The sequence below is a fragment of the Pan paniscus genome, chromosome 8 (genome assembly GCF_029289425.2).
Source record: "Pan paniscus chromosome 8, NHGRI_mPanPan1-v2.0_pri, whole genome shotgun sequence".
Classification (NCBI taxonomy): domain Eukaryota; kingdom Metazoa; phylum Chordata; class Mammalia; order Primates; family Hominidae; genus Pan; species Pan paniscus.
In genome coordinates, this window is record NC_073257.2 from 31,487,712 (window position 1) to 31,503,823 (window position 16,112).

Here is a 16,112-nt window from a genome sequence, read left to right on the forward strand (position 1 = left end):
GTTTGTTAAATATGTACCAGCGTACCACTGTCACAAGCAGAAGACAATTGGACACCCTACAAAGAATAAAAAACAGCTGCATAGGGGACTGGATGACAGGGACCGTATACTCTATTAGAGGGCAGCACGCAAATATTTGACAACAAGTCTGCCTTGTAGGTTAGGGTTTATCAACTCCATTTTCACATACTACATAAAAGACCAATCACCACAATGTATGTTTGCATTGCCCCACAGGATTCATACACTATCTACAGAAAACTTCTGAGATCAATTTACTGATTTCTAAGTTGATAAGGAAACAAAAAATAATCGTGCACATTTTAGAAATATAACTTCATATCTACCAAGTCACCAGCTCTCTGAACTTCTGCTTCTTCCAAAGGGTATAGTTATCCAACAGATAACTAATAAGCAATCTGAAAGATAAATTCCACCTCAATCAATCAAATCCTTCCTTTCTCTTTCCCTCCCTCCTTCATCATTTTTATAGCCTTACAGTACCAATTATAGGGAACAAATCTTGCCAAAGAGAAGATAATGAACTTCGATTTTTGTTTTGTTTTATAAGTAACATTTGATTTAGACTGTAGAAATATCTTATACAGAGATCAAAACTTCTCAAGCCAAAGGTCATTGTCTCTCCCTTTCGATTAGAAGCATGTTAATATATAAATAAAACCCATAAAACCACACATGTACATACCCTTCATAACACACGTTTTTTTCCAAACCAAGCATATCACCAGCTTCTTTTAATGTTGGTTTCTGCCCTATGCTATTTTAAAACAGCCTTATTGAGATAATTTACATACCATAAATTTCACCCATTTTAAACGTACAATTCAATGATTTTTAGTAAATTTAAAGAACTGTACTCCAGTTTTAGACAATTTCCATCATCCCACAAAGATCCTTCACGCTCACTGGCAGTCAATCCCTGTTCCCATTGCTAGGCAACCACTATCTTTCTTTCTCTATAAATGTGCCTTTTTCTGGACATTTCACATAAATGGAATACAAACCAAGCATCCCTAGTCTAAAAATCTGAAATGTTACAAATCCAAAACTTTTTGAATGCTGACATGATGCCAGAAGTGGAAAATTCCATACTTGACCTGGACTGGTCAAAGTCAAAATGCAGGCTCACAACACAGTTCATCCAGCCTACTGTGTTTTTGTTGTTGTTGAACAGCTAATTCAGGTATTCTGGTGATGCTACTGTGCTGCTTAGTTACCCTGAACACATTATTTTTTTCACTGTATTAAGGTATGTCTTTTTTTTTTTTTTTTTTTTTTTTTTTTACTGTTAAGTGCTTACATATGAGTAAGTACAAGAAAATGTTGGCCGGGCGCGGTGGCTCACGCCTATAATCCCAGCACTTTGGGAGGCCGAGGCGGGTGGATCACGAGGTCAGGAGATCGAGACCATCCTGGCTAACATGGTGAAACCCTGTCTCTACTAAAAATACAAAAAAAAAATTAGCCGGGTGTGGTGGCGGGCGCCTGTAGTCCCAGCTACTCAGGAGGCTGAGACAGGAGAATGGCGTGAACCCACGAGGCGGAGCTTGCAGTGAGCCAAGATCACGCCACTGCACTCCAGCCTGGGCGACAGAGTGAGACTCCGTCTCAAAAAAAAAAAAAAAAACAAAACAAAACTGAAAACGTATAGGTCAGGCACGGTGGCTCACTCCTGTAATCCCAGCACTCTGTGAGGCCGAAGCAGGTGGATAACCTGAGGTTAGGGGTTTGAGACCAGCCCGGCCAACACAGTGAAACCCTGTCTCTACTAAAAATACAAAAATTAGCTGGGTGTCTTTGAGCGCACCTGTAATCCCAGCTACTCAGGTGGCTGAGGCAGGAGAATTGCTTGAACCTGGGAGGCAGAGGTTGCAGTGAGCTGAGATCGCGCCATTGCACTCCAGCCTGGCTGACAGAGCGAGACTCCCTCTCAAAAAAAAAAAAAAAAAAAAAAAGAAAATGTATATAAATACAATTTTCTCTGTATATAAATTCAGAGTCAGGAATGATAGTGATGTCAAACAACCAGATTGTCCACATGGCTATCTGAGATAGTGACACCTTTGCTTTCTGATGGTTTAATGTATATAAACTGTTTCCTGAACAAAATTATATAAAATATTGTATAAAATTACCTTCAGGCTATGTATACAAGGTGAATATGAAACATAAAAGAATTTCATGTTAGACTTGGGTCCCACATCCTTTATCTCTCATTATATACGTGCAAATATTCTAAAAGCTAAAAAATCCAAAATTTGAAACAATATGTAGCATCTGTGTCTACCTTCTTTAATATTTTTGAGGTTAATCCATACTGTAGCATGTATCAGTTCATTCTAGTTCATAATTTTTATTGCTGAAGGATTCTACTGTATGAATATATCACATTTTGTTTATCTCCTTAAGAGCTGATGTATATTTGGAGTATCCCCTTTTGATTATTATGAGTAGTGCTGCTATGAACATTCATGCTGGAGAAGTTATATGAACATATGTTTTCATTTATTTGGAGTATATACCTAGGAGTGGAATTGCTGGGTTTTAGAGTATGATTAACTTTTTAAGATACCACCAATGTTCCAAAGAGATCATATTATTTACATTTCAACCTACAATGTTTGAAGATTCCAGCTTCTCCATATTGTCACCAGCCTAATTAAATTTTATATTATTAAATTTCAGGCCAGGCACGGAGATATATGGGATTCACGCGTGTAATCCCAACACTTTGGGAAGCCAAGGCACGCAGATCACTTGAGGTTAGGAGTTCGAGACCAGCCTGGCCAACATGGTGAAATCCCATCTGTGCTAAGAATATCAAAATTAGCCGAGCATTGTGGCGAGTGCATATAATCCCAGCTACTCGGGAGGCTAAGCCAGGAGAATCGCTTGAACCTGGGAGGCAGAGGTTGCAGTGAGCCAAGATCGCACCACTGCACTCCAGCCTGAGCAACAGAGCGAGACTCCATCTAAAAAATAATGATAATAATAACTCAATATGTGGTGCACAGATATTGGGGACAAAACACTTACTTTTATATCATCCTATTCAGGACATCTCTTTAGGACATGTGAACTTTTCAACGTGAAAGGAAAAAGAAATCCACAGCCTAAAACCTCCTCCAAGTATGCTTTCTTACTAGAATCGGGTACTGCTTTACCATTGGTTTCCTATCTAGTGACTCTGACCAAAGCTTCCCTGTCCAACGTTAACCTTCAAAGAAAGGGACCCAAAGCCCAGAGTGACTGATCCTAGCCCGTGGGATCTTGTATATCCAGACTAGGATGCTAAAATATCCAGGTTCTGGAAATCATTTGTTATGAAAAAAAATAATAATAAAGCCAGGCACATGGCCTCACGCCTGTAATCCCAGCACTTTGGGAGGCCAAGGTGGGCAGATCACAGGGTCAGGAGATCGAGACCAGCCTGGCCAATATGGTGAAACCCCATCTCTACTAAAAATACAAAAATGTGGCAGGCGTCTGTAGTCCCAGCTACTTGGGAGGTTGAGGCAGGAGAATCGCTTGAACACAGGAAGCAGAGGTTGCAGTGAGCCAAGATCGTGCCACCGCACTGCAGCCTGGGCGACAGAGTGAGACTCCCTCTCAAAACAAAACAAAAAAAATCTGGATCTGAGTTATGGATACTTCCAGTGGGCCTCAGAACAGTTTCCTTTTTATTAGCTGAAAACATACACATGGTTATGGAAAAGTAATGATTTTAGTTGCTTAGGGCAACTACTTATGTTTTATACCTGTCATTACTCTCAATAAGATTATCACTATCAATAAAAATCAGATTAATTTTTTAAAAATCTTATTTAATTATTATACTAAGGTTTGGTCTCATACACTGAGATGCCATAGTTGGTTCTTCTAATAACATGGTCGTCTATTCACAACTTGGTACTTATAGAATTGTTCCTAAAGAGAGTATGACAAAGAGTCCATAAATGTAATAGAGAGATTTTTTAAAAGGGGATAAGTGACTCAGTGATAATTTTCTGAAATTTTCTAAATAACTAAACACAGCTTGTGATTGACAAATGGAAACCCTTTAATCATAGTTGCTTCTCGCTTTTAATTCAGACACAAATAAGGCAGAAATGAGTCTGCTGACACCCACGTTACATGTTACCAGTCACTGAATAACTACAGTATACAATTTATGTGGTACCTCTCAGCATCTATTTTTCTACATCCTACATTGCTTTTGAGGTAAATTTCAGTGTACAGTGTATGAAACACATAAGGCAAAGCTTTCAAAAGCAAAAAAGTATATACAAGATAACTCAAAAAAATATAAACAAGATAACTCATACTTTCTGCTTAGAAGTCATAAATGCCATTTTATAATATTGTTTTCATCTGTAAGAGGAATATTTTGCCAAAACTATTTTATTGGTTGGATAAAAAAAGTCTCATGCTGTTTTACATTGAAAATAGATTCAGACTCATCATCTTAATTTCCCGGTTTCATACATAAGGCGCTCAACACCTTGTTTTTTTTTTTGAGACAGAGTCTCATTCCATCGCCCAGGCTGGAGTGCAGTCATGCAATTTCGGCTCACTGCAACCTCCACCTCCCGGGTTCAAGGGATTACTCGTGCCTCAGCCTCCCAAGTAGCTGAGATCACAGGCATGTGCCATCATGCCCAAATAATTTTTTTATATGTTTTAGTAGAGACAGGGTTTCGCCATGCTGGCCAGGCTGGTCCCAAAGTCCTGGCCTCATGTGATCCACCTGCTTCAGCCTCCCAAAGTGCTGGGATTACAGGCATGAGCCACCACGCCTGGCCCAACATCTATTTTTTTATGTCAATTAACAATATAATCTCACAGGTACTTAGTATGTACCTCCTTACCCCTGGGCTTATCTCAGCTATACCATCTGTCCTCCTGGTCATTATATGCTACTTATCACAAAGCCACAGGTTTTTAAGGTTAGACTGGACTTCTTCACATGTATTTTAATGATGAAGCTACTAAGGCCCAGTTTAATGCGGCCCAGAGGGGATTAATGAGCTATTTTAGTCACCAAAAATGAATAAATTTAGAATCAGAAGTACTAGGTTCAAGTTCTAGCATTACCACCTAGGATAACTTTGAAGAATTTACCATTCATGGTCCTCAGTCTCCTTATCTGTACAACTGGAAGTGTATTATATCATTCATAGGATTTTAATGGAAAACATGGTAGACTGCAAAAATGTAATTATGTACAAATGACAGAAAATTTCCACAAACCTTCTGAAGTTCATCAAGTAACAGATTTTTCACATGTTGTACTGAGGCTAAATGTGTATTCACTCTGACAGTTGTGAATGACGGAGGATGTGACAGGTGCTTTAACAAAGTTTCAAACTTCCTTTCTGCTTCTGGTTTACCTAAAGCAGTCACAATCTAAAAAGAAGAAGTTAATGTTTACATTTCCTGAGAATTAAAAACAGTCAGCAGAGCATCCTTATATATTAATTCCATCTAATGAAACATCGCTTAGCAATTGTTCAGCTCCATTCTATTTTGCTGTATTGTTTATACGTTAATAGCAACTAAGGAAATAGTAATACTTCACGGGGTTCTTGAGCTTAAACATGGTAATAAACACCTAAGAAAATGCCTGAAATAAAGGGCTTAGAAAAACATTGCCTAAACTTCAAAGCATTACGAACATTTTCCAAATATTAGTATCTGCTACATTTATTCACATAAATTCAGGAATTCAGTCTATTTATAATGCATTACCATTACAGCATCTCTGTAGAGCTAACATTATATCCAAGTTAGTTGGATGTTAGCTAATTAGCTAACATCATATCCAAGAGCAAACTGGGTGGTATCCTTTTAAAACACCAATATTTAAAGAATAAGTAATGTTGATATAGTCACTGTCATATAAAGATTCCCCTAGGACATCAGCTTTTTAATATGGTGTTATTAAATGTAACAAATATATATTATCCAAAAAAGATGAGTAGCAAAGACATCTGTCAGATATGACGGTATAAAGACTCAACAATATTCCCTTGTAATTAACCGAAGCTTTTCAAGAAACGTATTTCTTTTTTTTCCTGTTTGACTAAACCCTGCTTTACAGAATCTTCACAAACCACTTGTTAGCCTACTCATGCACCAGCCTTAAAAGTATTCATACTTTCTCAAGGTTTAGTCTTATCAAAACTGAACATTCAGCCTGGGCAACATGGTGAAACCCCATCACTACAAACAATACAAATATTATTAGCCAGAGTGGTGGCCCCTGTCTGAGGTCCCAGCTACTCGGGAGGCTGAGGTGAGAGGATCACTCGAGTCCCAGAGGTCGAAGCAGCAGTGAGCTGTGATCACGTCACTGCACTCCAACATGGGCAACAGAGGGAGACCCTGTCTCAAAAAAAAAAAAAAAAATGCATAAAACTTAATATTCCTTTCCCTTCAGTACTTTTCACAAAGGCATAGCTTTTCATTTTGTAAAACCATACCACTGATGAGACTCGAGGCAGAGGCAGTGTCAAAGAAAGACGTTTGGATCTTCTTTATAAAACGATGTTCTCCATTTTAAAATCTGCTGAAAAAAATTGTGGAATGCCCCTACTTCTCCTAATATGTGCCTTATATTTTAAGTCCCTTGAAATCAACAGAATATATTTTCTCTTTCCATACAGTCTAGTCCCTCAAGCTAATCTTTGGAAATGAAACGTAGAAATCAAATCTAAAAGGCATGGCTTCAATAACATATTCAAAAATGAGTAACATTTAAGTGGTGTTACTCTAACTAAAAAAACTAAAGATTTCAAAAAAAACAAAGTTGCTTAGAGGCAACATGGTAAAGTGGAAGAGAGGACAGGCTTTGCAATAAAAGACAATCAACATTTACTGAGGACTTCTGTGGCAGGCACTGCCAATAGCAAACAAAATTAACATTTTTTGAAGACTTACATGCCAAAACAATGCAAGTTGTTTTCATTTACGTTTAATATCCTAAAACAACCTGGTAAAATATTTTTAACTTGACTAAAAAATTAAAGATTTGAAAAAAAACAAAGTTGCTTAGAGGCAGCATGGTAAAATGGAATAGACAACAGGCTTTGCAATCAAAGATAATCAACATTTACTGAGGACTTTAGCAAATAAAATTAACATTTTTTGAGGACTTACATGCCAAAACAATGCTAGTTGTATTCACTTACGTTTAATATCCTAAAACAACCTGGTAAGATATTTTTAACCATTCTCAATTTTTCACAGAAGAGAAAAATCTAGGTTAAGCCACGTAATTTACAAAGCACTAGAATGCAAATCAAGTGCCTGAGATTCAAAAGCTGTACCTTTGTTCATTACACCTGAACTCTTTCCCTCCAGATTTCAATAGTTACTTGATAGCTGTGTCAACTTGGATCAGTTACACAATTCCTTGAGCAGTCAGTTTTCTCGTCTATTAAAAGAGGAATAAACCTCTAAGAAAAAAAAGATTGTGAAGATTAAAGATGCAAATCTCCTAGCACAACTGCTGGCATTTAAGAGGCACTCAACAAATTACAGAATCCTTTTCACCTGAGTGCCAGAGCCAGCGCTCTTTTAAAATTCGATTCGAGTTCTTGAAGAGAGGGACCTTTTCTTGTTCATCCTTGTAACCCTTTGTGCCATGCCTGACAGGCACATGCCTTTTTTCCCTTCTTTTCCACTCCTAAATGTTAAAACATATACCTTATTCACTTCGTATCTCAGTAAGCTTTAATACCTGTAGAAACATATTGGTATTTTTACACTTGATAGACAAATAGTAAGGAACGATGGCTGTCAAGATTTCCCTTTATACTTATTTCTATTTCTCTCGAGTGTGCGAATATTTGAGTTTCTGCAAAATATCAACTAACATCTTTACTTGACCTACCTCCTTATTCATAAAGCCTTCCTTAAGATAGTTTTCAACCTCGGGTCTCAAAGATATCTTAGGGAAAATAGACATTTTTCCTGTTGTTTAGTTCTCCACCAACATAAATGCTGGAAAACGGTGTTTTGTTTTTTTTTTCTTTCCGAATTAATAGTGACGAGTGTCTTGACACCAGATGCTCAGGAAAATCTTGCCGATCACGCTGAGTTAATTTCGGAAATGCAGAGGTACACGCTTTCTCAAGCCTAGCCGATTAGAAGGGGCTGCCGGGCTTCCACCACACCTCATCGAGGCAATGTTTTCTGGTAGAGATGCTCATGGAAATCACTGAGCCAATGCCACTCACGTTGCAAAGAACCAAAAAAAGAAGAAAATGCTTAGTAACTGAATCCGTGGTGAAACGGACGCAGATCAGTAAGCCAGGCTGACAGCAGCTCGGTCCCTTTATCTTTTCTATCAATTTCCAAACACGCGCCCCCTATTTCTCGGCGGAAAGTCGCTTCCGGCTTACGTCACGTCCGGCGCCTGCGGCCCACCCCTCCCTTTCCGGTCCCCCAATCCACAGCCGCAAGTTTCCCCAACACTGCGTTACGCTACGCCACGCCCCCGGAGGTTCCTAACCCTGCGTGAGGCTCTTTCACCTGCCTCAGGTTAAGTAGGCAGGGCCGGCGGGCGGGATGGTCAAAGATATTTAGTTCCCGGTACCGGAGGGCTACGTGCCAGGGGCAATGGGGAAACTGCCAAATGGCGTGGGTTGAGTGGAAGATGTTGCTGGACTGAAAAAAGGCACAGCCCAGTTGCTGTCCTGCCAGATGTCCTCCAGTTAGAGGATGAGGCCAGAATTTGGGCGCATCAGCCACCGTTTGATTTCATGACATGATTTTACCTCTCTCAGGCATACAGATCTGACTTCAGTTGTGAAGTTCATAGGGTTCATATTTTTGAAAGTTGGGCTAATGGTCTGTTAATATCCAATGCTCAGGTAAAACTTAAAACCCACAGACAGTGTTTACAGTTAGTTATAAGGCTGCTCCTTGTATCATAGTTGACATATTCTTTAGAGTTTGGAAGACCCTTGCCATTTTTTTTTCTTTTTTTTCATCATAAGCAGACAAGGATATAGATTCAAAGAACGAGGATATCTAACCAAACTCACTGAGTCATTTTATAATTGTACAGGAAAGTCAAAATAATTCTATCACCTTGACATATGTTTTTTGCAGCACACCATGGTAATTTACACATAAGTATAGGAAAGGGTTTTTTATTGTTTTTTTCTCTTTAATTTTCACACCGAATTATACACACAGACTCACACACATAGAACAGGTACTTTCCATGACACACCAACTCTTTATGAGAAAGAGTAGAAAATAATGTATGACCATTATACCACACAACAACCTGCAAGTTGTTTATCATTTTCTCTGCTCTTTTTTTTTTTTTTTTTTGAGTTTCTGTCGCCCAGACTGGAGTGGAATGGTGGGATCTCGACTCACTGCAACCTCCACCTCCTGGTTCAAAAGATTCTCCTGCCTTGGCCTCCCGAGTAGCTAAAATTACAGGCATGTGCCACCAGGCCCAGCTAATTTTTGTAATTTTAGTAGAGACAGGGTTTCACCATGCTGGCCAGGCTGGTCTCAAACTCCTGACTTCAACTGATCTGACTGTCTAGCCTCCCAAAGTGCTGGGATTACAGGCGTGAGCCACCACGCCCAGCCCATTTTCTCTGTTTTAAAGAGTAAATCAAGGTTCCTAGGGTTGAAACAACTCTCCATGTTCTCACAAATAAAAAGCCAGGATAAAGACTAGTAATTTGGCTTCTAGAGCCAATACCTTGTCCTTGACCATAGCATATTTCTTCAATAAATCCATGAGATTCTTTCATGGCTAAAACATCTGAAAGTGATAAATGTCTAAATCAGACATTTCCAAAGGAATTTATGTAGCCTGAATTTCATGGTGACCATAGCACCACTGATGGCTGGAATCTGTATTTTATCGATAAAGGAGGAGAAACAAGTTGAACTACATTTTAAACTCCACAAGGATAGAGACTTTATCACACCACTATGTACCCAAGCCTAATCCATAATAGGCACTCAAATACTTACTGAATGACTAAATGAAAAGATGGATGAACATCTCTATAAACTATGGAAAGAAAATGCTGATAAAGCATTTGCCAGAAATTACTTCACTAGTGCCACACACGGACAGTATTGAGGACATTTAGACTTTTTTGTTTGTTTGAGATGGAGTCTCATTCTGTCGCTCAGGCTGGAGTGCAGTGGTGCTATCTCAGCTCACTGCAACCTCTGCCTCCAGGTTCAAGTGATTCTCCTGCATCAGCCTCCCCAGTAGCTGGGATCATAGGTGCCCACCACCACGCCCAGCTAATTTTTGTATTTTTAGTAGAGATGAGGTTTCACCATGTTGCTCAGGCTGGTCTCGAACTCCTCAGCTCAAAGTGATCCACCCACTTCAGCCTCCCAAAGTGCTGGGATTACAGGCGTGAGCCACCACACCCAGCCATTTAGACTATTCTTGACTAGATGTTATTGTAATGACAGTTAATGTTGATGAAGATATCTCTTGGGATTCTAAGGCTGGATCCAAGAAAAGCATATTACAAAACAAGAGGTTGGCATAGTAGATATGTGCTATGTAAGCAAAGGAAAACTACTCTATGAATACACCCATATAAGATTTATTTAGGCTACAAGTTCTTAATATGGGTGATATGGCTCCCCAGGGTGTGGGGAACTCAGGGAGGACTGAAACAATTTTTGATACAATCTCACTCTTTTTAGTTTGTGGAACTCCAAAGCTTAACCTTACCAAAACAATCACTCCTGAGCATTTAATTTCATGGTAAGGGTATGGGAGAATTAGCAGGAAAAAATGTCTAGAAAGGCTCTTTAGGGGGATGATAATTTTAAAAGGTTGATAAAACACTGATTTAGGTGATCACTTCCCTCGAGTCTCACTCTGTCGCCCAGGCTGGAGTGCAATGGCATGATCTCGGCTCACTGCAACCTCCGCTTCCTGGGTTCAAGCGATTCTCCTGCCTCAGCCTCCTGAGTAGCTGGTATTACAGGTGCCTGCCACCATGCCCAGCTAGACAGTTAACTAATTTCTATCTAGTCCTCCCTTTTTCTGTTCTTCCAGGTTGCCTTTTTATTTCTTCTATGACAGACATGCCTCTTTTACTTGCCAAAATGTTATTTCAGATTGATCTTGGAAGAAAGGTCTTAATTCTGCCTCTGGCTATCTCCATTCAAGGGAACTTCTTTCCTTCTTAATTTCAAACCTGAATGGTTCTATGAAAATAACATGACACCTATAGTCACCCATTCACCCATAAATCCAATCCTGTATCAGTACAGCAGCTCCAGTCTAAGCTCAAATTTATTTGGCATTTGAGACACAATAAATTAGGGACTATAATATCTGGAAAGTGGCCTGGCGCAGTGGCTCATGCCTGTAATCCCAACACTTTGGGAGGCTGAGGCGGGTGGATCACTAAGTCAGGAGTCCAAGACCAGCCTGATCAATATGTAAAACCCCATCTGTACTAAAAATGCAAAAATTAGCCTGGCGTGATGGCACGTGCCTTGTAGTCCCAGCTACTTGGGAGGGTGAGGCAGGAGAATCGCTTGAACCAGGGAGGCAGAGGTTGCAGTAGGCCAAGATTGTGGCACTGCACTCCAGCCTGGGCGAGACTCTGTCTCAAAAAATAAATAAATAAATAAAATTAAAAAGTCTGGAAACTAAAGGGAAGAATGAATACGATTTAGTTAAGAATACTGCCAGGATTAAACAAACAAAAAATCAATCTTGGATTGGTTCATCTTTATTTCTAGAAATAATACTATATACCTTACCGAGAACTTCCCATTTTTCTTGCCACGCTTATGGAATATTGGAAATTAGCACCATAATTTGCTTTGGGGAACACTTCTCTGAAAATCCAGCAGTCCAACTGTTGCCAGACTTAAATCCCTGGCTGCTTTATCTTGCACATATCCTTCCCACCTAAGAAAGGAACAAACAACATAGATTCTTACAAAGAAAATGGTATTAACATATGACTGAAGTTTAGCAGGGTTCCTGGGCAATCTATGTCTTTGACACCTCTGGTGTCAAGCTACTAGGGTGCAGATTCCAGTTCTTGCAACCTCAGTCAAGTATTAAAGTTCTTTGCACTTCAGTTTCTTCATCTGTGAAATACAGATAATAGCTCCTGCTTCACAATTTTACTATAAACCAAACAAATTAGGTAGAGTGCTTTAAATGGTACTAGAACAAAGTCCTCTGTAAATGTTACATAGTATTAACATACATGTACTGAAGGAATGGCTATAGGATAGTGAAACGTCATTTGTAAGGAAAGAACTAAAGTGACCCAAATTCTGACATGTCAAGAGAGTCAACTTTTCTATCTAAGGGAGGAGTGAAGATTTCAGGTGTTTAGGAAATGTAAGAGGCTCCACCCGAAGGAATGGGACTGTAGTAAAGAGGGGCAAAGCTGTTTCCAGAGAAGAGAGGACCAGAAACTTCAAGAAATTGAGTCAGCTTCAAAAGCCAAAAACCTACTATAAATGGGTAATTTATAAGCCACCATGACTGCCACTGAGCAGCCGAGCCCCTAAAGGACTACATGTGTTGATGATACAAGCTTTGAAGTACCTGTTGGAAGGAGCATTTATCAAATGTAGGAAGGCTGGTGACATTGAGCCCTAAACTACAGAAGAGATGTCAATTCTCATTGATTGAATTATGACCAAAGTCATAGACCTATGGCTAGTTTGATCTAGTAGATATTTTGAAACTCAGGATATTATGGCTTCTCTTTGTAAACATAAAGCAACTTTGTCAGAAATTTATCAACATTTTATCAACATACTTTTCGTAATGACAGGAGCGAGACGTGAGTTTCTTTTATATTACTTACAGCATCAAAAATTGTTGGTCTCTCAATATTTACAGAAGGCGATCATATTGATTTCAGACCATATGGCAGGTAGAATTTTCTGACGGGAAATCTATCAGTCACACCTAATCTGGAGACTGATCAACTAAACTAAAATCACAATGGGCATTACCTTAAAGGTTGAGGAAAGTTAAAAAATGGTGGCTTCCAGCACTTTGGGAGGCCAAGGCAGGTGGATCACGAGGTCAGGAGTTCAAGACCAGCCTGACCAACATGGTGAAACCCCATCTCTACTAAAAATACAAAAATTAACTGGGCATGGTGGTGCATGCCTGTAATCCCAGCTACTCAAGAGACTGAGGCAGGAGAACTGCTTCAACCCGGGAGGCAGAGGTTGCAGTGAGCTGAGATCACACAACTGCACTCCAGCCTAGGTGACAGAGTGAGACTCCGTTTAAAAAAAGTAATGGACAGATTGATCAGAGTTGTATAAGTAATAAATTGAATTCAATTACAGCTACAGCTAGCTCTTCCAAGTATTATCTGAAGTTAGTTTGTAATAGTTCCTTTTAAAAACATCTTATAGTTTTATTTTTTAAATTCCCGAGTTGTTTGACATTTTTCTTCCTTGAACTCTTTAAAATATTTTGTTGAACTGGATAGAGATTTTACTGGGATTCCAATTTAATTAAAGGAAGTTATTTCCAATGAACACTTAAGAAAATTAGTTACAATCCTTTTTTTTTTTTTTTTTTTTTTTTTTTGGTTCAGACAGGGTCTCACTCTGTCACCCAGGCTGGAGTCCAGATGCATGATCTTAGCCCACTGCAGTCTTGACCTCCTTGGCTCAAATGAGCCTCTTGCCTCAGCCACCCCATTAGTCGGGACTACACATGTGCACCACCATGTCCAGCTAATTTTTGTATTTTTTTGTAGAGACAGGATTTCTCCATGTTGTCTGGGTTGATCTAAAATTCCTGGGCTCAAGTAATCCACCTGCCTTGGCCTCCCAAACTGCTAGCATCACAGGCATGAGCCACCGTGCCTCTCCTAATGTAATTGAAAGTATTTTTTCTAACAGATCGATAGGTACATCAGCATGATTTCTGTTTAGATAATACACAACTATATTCTGTTAATCAATCATATTACTTTTGATAATTGTGGCTATTTTTCTTTCCCTCCAGTTTGTAAAAATTTTAGATTTCCAAATCAGCAAATAAAACTTTTAAATATGAAAAAATAGTTTTAAAATATTAGAACAGTCTCATTGTCAGGTAAATTGTTCATAAGAAAGGTGTTAAAAGTAAGTTAAAAGTAAATTTTAACGAACTGAAAACTTCAACACTAAAGTTTTCTGAAATTTCAAAGAAGCAAAACCAATAAAAATATCAAGAGCCATGTTCAAATAAATACATTCATTCCACTTAGTTAAAAGTAGAAGTATAATTCAAACTTACTGTCTCTAAAATATCATAAAAATGTTTAAGAAATCTATAGTTTTTTTTGCTTCAAATCTCTGCATTTTCTTTATTTTATTTTTATTTTTATTTTTTTAGACGGAGTCTCACTCTGTCGCCAGGCTGAAGTGCCCTGGTGTGATCTCTGCTCCCTGCAACCTCTGCCTCCCGGGTTCAAGCAATTCTCCTGCCTCAGCCTCCTGAGTAGCTAGGATTACAGGCGCGCGCCACCACACCCGGCTAATTTTTGTATTTTTAGTAGAGACAGGGTTTCACCATGTTGGCCACGATGGTCTCCATCTCTTGACTTCGTGATCCACCCGCCTCAGCCTCCCAAAGTGCTGGGATTACAAGCGTGAGCCCCAGCGCCCAGCCAAATGTCTGCATCTTCATACAAAAATGCTTTGTTCTTTTCAGAAATGGTTTCTTAGAAATCCGAAAGCCAGAAAAAAAAAAAGCAGAATGTGGTTTACATCCATGTCTAACAATTGAAGAAGCTGTTACGGAATCTAAAGTTTGTTTTGTGATAATGAAGCTAGGACTAAAAATGTCCTTTTAAGCCATTACTTACACAAACACAAAATTATTCACATTTATGGTCCAACTGATAGTCATGAAAGTTAAGTTTGCATAGGGTCAGTACATTCTTTTTCCTCTACATAGGAGGTTGAAACTTGCCTTTAATGTTGTAACGTTGGAGCATATTATCCTGCATCTAAGTCTTAAAGGGTCTTTAAACCATAGCACTGGGAGGACGTAAGTCATACATTCTCCTTGTACAGGTTAACTCAAGAGTTTGGCATGTTAAAAGGCCACGTTGCCAAGGTTAAAATCCAACCATCTGACTGAAGTCAGAGTCTAAAAAAATTTTAAGCTTGCTCCTCCGTCAACTGGTTTCAAGGACATTCAGTTTCGTTTCATGCCAGGCTGTGAAGCTTTTCTTTTCAATGCTAGAACCTAACCATGGAAAGTGGAATTGAAAACAATTACACAGCGAATTGGCTTATGCGTGGACTTCGATCTGGGATCCACGAACATACCTAATGCTTGGCAGAATGGAGAGGGGTGCTATGTGTTATTATTATGTGTTATTATTAATCACATAACTGAACTCTGTGGCTCCAGGCCTTCCATGGCTCGTCTCCCAATCAATTCTTTTCAGAACTAAGAATCACGACAGGGGCCGGGCGCGGTGGCTGAGCCTGCAATCCCACCACTTTGGGAAGTCGAGGCAGGAAGATCGCTTGAGCCCAGGAAATTGAGTCCCCCTGGGCAACACAGCCCGACCTCGTCTGCAATCGATCAATCAATGAGTACATAAATGCATAAGCCAATGAATGAATACGTGAATGAATAGATTAATAAATGAATGAAGAAGAATCACGGCAGAACTCCTAACCCCTAGCACGCCTGCCTAGGGGAACAGGAAGAAGTCAGGAAAGAAACACTCTTCACTTCTGTGAGTTTTCTAAGGGCAGCAAACGGCGGCTGCTCACTTAGAGAACTTATGGTCTTTCCTGGTTTTAGAGGTCAGGGAAGCAGCTGCTAGCAGCAGAGACTCAAATCAAAGGGGAGTCCCACAAACGCTTTGAAGGCTGACATCAGAAGGAGCACGCACCAAGGGAAATTTCCCACCTCCCCGCGATACCGCAAATTCCCAGCCGCTGGCCGTTTGGGACTCTCCCACCGGAAGTGAAACCGAAGAAAACGCCACGTCGAAGGCGTGGGTTGCCGTAAGCGCGCCGACGTCACGCGCCTAGCTTCCGGCGATGGGTGGTCCTGGGATCCGGAGGGGAGGCGG

General features: G+C 39.7%; 1 protein-coding gene across 6 annotated transcripts in view; it reads right to left on the reverse strand.

Moving 5' to 3' along the window:
• NSUN6 (NOP2/Sun RNA methyltransferase 6) overlaps positions 1 to 16,069 on the reverse strand; it is a 146,460-nt gene extending 130,391 nt beyond the window's left edge. For 2 of the 6 annotated variants that reach the window (XR_010113228.1, XR_010113229.1), the window contains exons 1-2: positions 7,916 to 11,786; positions 5,272 to 5,427 (exon numbers count right to left, since the gene is read on the reverse strand). Coding sequence is in view for 3 of the 6 variants with exons in the window: in XM_055092455.2 (XP_054948430.1) it covers positions 5,272 to 5,427; positions 7,916 to 7,990 (231 nt within the window). In the remaining 3 variants the exon portion in view is untranslated. The other 4 variants (XM_055092455.2, XM_055092454.2, XR_010113230.1 and 1 more) reach the window with 4 other exon arrangements.
• Positions 16,070 to 16,112: the final 43 nt, after the last annotated feature.